The sequence below is a fragment of the Sinocyclocheilus anshuiensis genome, unplaced genomic scaffold (assembly GCF_001515605.1).
Source record: "Sinocyclocheilus anshuiensis isolate Anshui unplaced genomic scaffold, SAMN03320099.WGS_v1.1 scaffold997, whole genome shotgun sequence".
Classification (NCBI taxonomy): Eukaryota; Metazoa; Chordata; class Actinopteri; order Cypriniformes; family Cyprinidae; genus Sinocyclocheilus; species Sinocyclocheilus anshuiensis.
This window is the reverse complement of record NW_015555715.1, coordinates 915,240-922,249: the sequence shown is the minus strand read 5'-3', so window position 1 is coordinate 922,249 and position 7,010 is coordinate 915,240. Positions and strand designations below refer to the sequence as shown.

At 39.9% G+C, this 7,010-nt stretch overlaps 1 protein-coding gene across 1 annotated transcript in view; it reads right to left on the bottom strand.

Moving 5' to 3' along the window:
* Positions 1–1,795, bottom strand: part of LOC107672256 (eukaryotic translation initiation factor 4 gamma 2-like) — a 14,435-nt gene extending 12,640 nt beyond the window's left edge. Inside the window, exons 1-4 of the mRNA XM_016465365.1 lie at positions 1,770–1,795; positions 1,390–1,455; positions 1,187–1,312; positions 849–951 (exon numbers count right to left, since the gene is read on the bottom strand). Coding sequence (XP_016320851.1) covers positions 849–951; positions 1,187–1,312; positions 1,390–1,455; positions 1,770–1,780 — 306 coding nt within the window. The 5' untranslated portion in view covers positions 1,781–1,795. The remainder of the gene's footprint in view (positions 1–848; positions 952–1,186; positions 1,313–1,389; positions 1,456–1,769) is intronic.
* Positions 1,796–7,010: the final 5,215 nt, after the last annotated feature.

The following is a 7,010-nucleotide window of genomic DNA, read 5'->3' as shown; positions in this document are numbered from 1 at the left end:
GCAAAGTTACTCGTTATGAGGAGATCTATCAAATGATATGCATATTGTGTTGATGTGTGAAAAATCGTGCAATATACAATCGTTTACGCACTTGAAAAACGCAATTTCGCCCCCCAGTGTCTGATTTCTTTCAAAATTCTTTTAGAATTTTTAAAATTTCTTTAGAACCCCTAAAAATCCTTACAATTACAATAGGGTTTCAGCACTGAGTGCTTGAACCCCTAAAAATCCTAACAATTACAATAGGGTTTCAGCACTGCGTACTTGAACCCCTAATAATAATAATAATAATAAAAATCCTTACAATTACAATAGGGTTTCAGCACTACGTGCTTGAACCCCTAATAATAATAATAATAAAAATCCTAACAATTACAATAGGGTTTCAGCACTACGTGCTTGAACCCCTAATAATAATAATAATAAAAATCCTAACAATTACAATAGGGTTTCAGCACTACGTGCTTGAACCCCTAATAATAATAATAATAAAAATCCTAACAATTACAATAGGGTTTCAGCACTACGTGCTTGAACCCCTAATAATAATAATAATAAAAATCCTAACAATTACAATAGGGCGTGCTAGAACCCCTAAAAATCCTTACAATTACAATAGGGTTTCAGCACTGCGTGCTTGAACCCCTAATTAACCTAAAAACGTTTAAAAAGTAGTTTTTACACTTTTTAGCCATTCTACATAACCACACGTCTACCTGATTTGTTACATTTAAATGGTTCAATCAGATTCTTGAACACCATTATGAAACCTGGTAAAAAAAAAAAAAATGATACAACAGCCAGTCATCAAACTATGTATACTTTAATATGTCACAAAATCATCTTACCAGCAAGATGATACCTTTGAGGACAAGTTTAGAGTCTACACCAACATTGAGAAGCTCAAGGCATAGCTTGTCAAACTTTTCAGGGGTCAGCTTATTAAGTATGCTAAAAGAGAGAAGCAAGAGCAAAGAATAAACATCTTGCAACAGTTAAAATAAAGACCACTGTTTACCACATGTAGAGATTTGTGCTTATCTGAGCTTGAGAGCTTCAGCTGACCCAACCACAAAAACATGTTCACAAGGCTCAGAGCACAATGAACAAAAGAGCTCAAAAACAGAGGCTTCTTTTAGCTCCATCACTGCTGAAGTGAATATTCATGCTCCTTAAGGACACTCACCCTCTCACTTTCCTAAATATTGCATCGTGATGTTCTTTTTCATTGGAGGAGTTGACATCTCGTCTAGTGCTTCGTGAAGGAACCCATCTCTGAACGCTAAGCCCTGGGGTTTTCCCCAGGTACTCGCTGAAGGGAAACAGAGTGGTTAGAGTCTCCAAAGCACGTTACAAAGCTGGATTGTTCTTGACTTTAACAAACCATACCTGTTACCGACAGTCTTGGGATAGTGCTGAGATGCACCCCTACCTCCTCCTCCGCCCGAAGAAGCACTAGAATTATAAAAGCAATGCTAGATTAGACAACTTCCGAAAGCCATTTGCACAACAACCACAAGACGATACATGACTGGACTCGTGGAAATCATTTTAAAAAGCAAAGCGGCAGAAAAATGAAATGGTGGACCAGTTAATACACTTAATGACTTTTTATCTTTAACATAGTAAGTATATATATATATATCTCTATAGTTATATCTGAGTGACTCCATTTTAAGACACCTATTAAAAAGAGTCCCCCCAACTCGCTCAAAGTCGATCAATCTTCAATTTAAACATCCTTTTAAAAATTCAGGCAAATGCTTTACCCCTTGGTCATGAGATAAGTTAAATTGTTTGAACCATCCACTTGCTCAAGGCGACTGGCGTAGCGTCAACGCAGATGCTCGGGTCTAAAACGCAACTGAACCAGTGTGCAATAGAGAGAAATGCCAGTCAATATTGAGAATACGTCTATAAACATAATCTCGACCTGAAAAGCTTCAACATTGGGAAAATCCCATTTAAATTGGGTGTCTCAAAATGAAGCCTTTTGTTGAACAAAGAATGACAAATATATTTCTAAGGCATTTTTAAAAAATATACATTTTTACGCATCGCTAAGCTCTGTTTCTTCTACTGATGGGTAACAAGTTAAGAAAGACTGGTAATCAAGTCTTAGCCAATGCATAATGTTTGATCTCACCTGAAACGAGAAGCACCCCCTTCTGCAATCACACTCTCCACTTTGGCGGCACTCTGATTGAGCTAATATCAACCAATCGTCGATGTGGTTGAGTCGTGAAAGTGTGGGGTGAGAGTGCAAGGCCAAAGGAAGAACTTGATTACCTCTGGCGTAATCAGAGCGGCTAGCTCGGTGCTCTGAAAATCGCTCAGATCACCTACACAGTGCTGATTTGTTAAATCAAATGAAAAATGGTGTGTCTGATTGGTCGAGACGCTACACTAGGGAGTGCAGGCGGAGAAAGGGCGAGCTGTCTCCAACCCATCCGCTAGATCCACGTGCGATCCCCGCGATCTGAATCGCCACCGTGCCTCAGCAATAGTGGGACCGAACCGTGAGCTTGCAAGCACGGACACACCCCTCGGAGCGTACCCGGCGGGAGTGGAGCGTTCAGCGGGGAGAAGCACAATCAACCCCTTATTTCCCTGAGCTGACTGCGCGAGCTCCGCTCCCCAGTAAATGCTGCTCATAATAGCATAGACATAATGCTTGTGTCCACAGTAAAGCTGCTCATTATCTTGTGCGACTGTAAAACAGCTCCGCTCCACAGTAAAGCTGCTCATTATAATATTAGGCATAATATGCTTGTGTAACTGATGCTTGTGCAACTGGCGAGCTCATCGATGACCTCATCAACCTCCTTGGAGGAAGACAGGCGGAGTGTCGAGCCCCGTCACCGGGGGGGAAAGAACCGCAGTGCGGGCTTCCAAACCCCGAGAGCGGGCGCTGGATCTGGTAGTCGAGGAAGAAGATAGGAACTCACCCGTCTACATTCCCTCCACCGGATCCATATGCGAACCCCACGAGCACAGCCGCCGCTCCACCTCGGCGAAAGCGGGGCCAGCGCCGCGAGAAACGCCGGTGAAGACTCCCTCCTCAAAGAGAGCACTCGGAGAGCAAGCATATGCAGTGACAAACGCTCGCAATGCGGGCAGTGGAAGAACACACAGCCTGAGATGCTGCCCGCTCTCGCCGTATGTTTGTCTACACTCGTATTGGTAAAATAAAGAGTGATAATGGACAGACAACACCAAATAAGACCGACACACACAGAGCGCATGCTGAATGACAGAAAAGCTAACGCCGGTTTCACCACCGCACGTGCTTTTATGCTTCCTGGTCGCTACGTCACCCCGCCCGTGACGTCTCGCCCATCCATTGGACTGATTACACATGTGATTCAGATCGTGGTTACGCTGGAGGCGTTCCCGTAGCGTTTAGACGCAGTTCGAGTTCCTGAACGGGAACCAACGTTTGTTAACAGGAGCAAAGGAAGCAAAGTTTCCTTACATTAGCAAAGGAAAACCAGTCTCCTCTTGGCTTATATCGAAATCCTCTGACATTCTTCTTTACAAATCCTCGTTTTGTACTTCTAATTCGTGACCGTTGTTTTGTTTTGATCTCTCCTCTGCGCTTCCGCGTTCGTCACTTCTGAGCGGCGCATGCGCAAAGCTGACCTCATATGTCATCCGCCCGGAGCTGCTTCCGTTTATAACAGTGAGTGCAAGCTAGATTAAATTGATTATTATTACGTTTTAAATATGGTTATTTTTCTTACAAAAACACATGGATTCGCTACAGGAGGACTTTGTTCACCCCCCGGAGCCGTGTGAGACACTTTTTTTTAATGAATGGGCGCTTTTTATTTAACTTCTTTTGGACTGAAGCAATGCAACACCCCCTGACTGGCATTAAACAGCTTGAAAGATCAAAGACAACTTTTTATATAACTCTGACTGGATTCGTCTGAAAGAAGAAAATCATATACATAGGATGCATTGAGGGTGAGTAATTTATGGGCTAATTTTCATATTTGGGTGAACTAACCCTATAAGTGTGAGAAATTAATTTAAATTATATCCAAAAAGGTAGCACTTTATTTTACTGTATGTGTACTTCCCTGGTACATACATGGCAAATATCTTGTACCTACAGACAAATGAGTGTAAACACAAGGTACTTACCTGAAGTGTATGCACATGGTAACAAATAAGAAACATGGCTGTACTTAACAGTCGTACATGCATGGTTATTTGTTTGTACATACAGACAAGTGTAGGTACTTACAGGTAGTGCCTGTACATGGTAACTAATTAGATACTTTACTGTACTTACTAATGTATGGTAAATATGTAGTACTTACGGACAAGTGGGTACAAACAGGCACAACCTTACAGTATCTGTATATGGTAACTAATAAGACACATTACTGTACATACTAATGATATGTACATGGTAAATGTGTAGCACCTATGGAAAAATGTGGTATTATCTGGTAACAAACAAGACACATACCGTACTTGGTATATACGGTACGCTTGGTAAGTCCTAACCTTACCTAATAAAAAGAGCACTATTTTTCAATTGCTTGTGTAGGACTGTTAATGCTAAATTGCTCTCCACAACAGTGCTTAGAAAGTTTGAAGAACTGGTAATTCCTGTGTAATGTTTAAGTAAAATTGCGCACTTTATTTTACAGTCCTATTTCCATATACTTCCTATGTACGGTTCATAATGCACGGTTTAATTGCATTTCTGACTTTAGCCACTAAATGGCAGTAGAGACCTTGTAAATATCCTTAAAAAAACAAAAACAAAGCCCAAGCATGTGTAATACAGTGGCCTCCAAAAGCTGATCTATGAACAGTTAATTTGCACATATGAGCTTTAATCATTTAACTGTAGGTTAAATAAACCTGCCTTGAATGAACAGTTGTACAGACCCGTTCAATCCTATATTGTATTCTGTAGGGTTCTTATTTCATCTTTTGTGTGTACCATTAGCTACTAGTTTCTTCCATTAACTTTACTTATTTATGTAATCCACATTACCTTAAGGTTCAGTAATTGCAGAAAGAGTCAAACATTTGTTTGGTATGCATTCATATTGTGTAAGTGATAATATTATGTCCTTAATATTCGAAGGTCGAAGGAGCCATCGAAGGTCAGACATGAAGTGAAACAGACTGAGGATCAGATAAATATGCCTGCCACTACTAATAATGCAATGTCATCTATTTATTCCTTTTACTGGACTGTAAAAATTTCCATCAGCGCTATACGTATTGAAATTACATTTTTCTAGGTGGCAGCTTGGGGGAACTGTTTTTATCACAAATTTTAATGGCACCTCTTTGACCTTTCCTAAAGATGGAGATAAGATATAAAGGCCATCAAAGTAGTGGCATCAAATCCATAATATTCATAAAGGCTTGTAGCATATAGCTTAGTTATGATTTCAGATGCCTGAAATCTTGGATACAGTTACTATTGTACATAATGTCTGTAAACAACTGTTTGTGCAAGTGTGAACTTTAATACAGTGTGAAAATGTTAAGCTGCCCGTAGAGTGCACTCATCACTCACGGTGCACTGCGTTCCCTTGTTGTTCCTTTATATTTTGCCCTGCTCTCTTTCCTGAGAATGCAAATTATTTGATCGGTATTTCAAATGTCCATAAGCCAGTACCAAGCAAACCACAAACAAGTTTCTGAAATTGGGAATCGACTTTCTCAGAACAGATCATTTCCAAAAACAGCTTGCATTCATCAAAGAGCGTGCATTCGTAATGGGAACATGGAGATTCGAGCACATTACCTCTAGTTTAAAACAATATGTTTATAAGGTCCCTGATGTAATAATGTTCAAAGTCAAATCCAGTCTCTCGGGTGTCCCTCACAGTATGACTTTGTATTGTGTTTGTACTGCAGGGCCATTGAACTACGACGGATACACACAGTGACAAAAATAAATTTGCTTTGGTAACAGCCACTTGATTTCTTGTTTACGTCCCACTGCTATTTTGTCCTTCAACTGCGACATGATTTAGAGGTAATGATGTAAACTAAAGACACCTTATTTGTTTTCAGATGTGCTAACTCAAGAACTTACTGTACATCGGAAAATGTGTTTAGCGTAAATGGCCTTTTTTTGTTTTACCTATAGGGAGAAATTAATTTGACATAATATTAAGTAAAACAACTTCTTTCCAGTAAGGATTTTTCTGAATACAGAATGGTTGTTTTGCAATGTATTGCATCAATTCAATGTAATTGAATTATTAAAAAAAAACCACACAAAAGACCAACAAATATAATATAACTTAATATGTGCTTGTTGTAATGTCTTGGAGGATGAAACTAAAAAGCAAGTTTTCCGCTGTCGTGTCTTGTTGGGACATAAAAAAATGTAATAAAGATTAAGCAAGAGAGCTTTTACAGTCAGTTTGCAAGTGCGAGTGCATATTTTTGTGAGTGTACAAAAGTGTGTGAACCCTGAAGATGAAAGTCACTCAGACCCAGACAACGGCAATGTTTTCTCAAATATTCAAGGCTGGTCTTGTTGACAACTGATCTTTGCACACAATGTTTTCCTTGGGTTATTTCCAATGTTTGCACAAACCTTCTCCTTCTATCTGCTTTCACTGTCATAATGAAGAAATGAAACATTGGTCGCTGGGGACCCTCATATTTTTACAAAACACTCAATCTGATTAGTGAAATCACAGTCACTGATGTTGAATAAAAGGCTAAACCTTGGTGTATTTCCCCAGGTCCTGCCATAATAGTGCCAAAAACCTCAACAAGATGTGATGCTTCCAATCATTTCCTTCCCCTCTTGAAGACGAGCGAAGTGGTCCTTGTGATAATTAAAAAGCCATCGCTAACAGGAATCTTCTGCCTCATTAAAACCCTTCAAGCTCATAGATTTTATCTGCTGGAGGGAATGAGCATCAGTAGGGTGGCAGGCAGAGGGCCGTGTTTCAAAGATATGTTTCAGATGATAGCGTCACCTCCAAATTAGGAGATGAATTGTGATTTCAAGG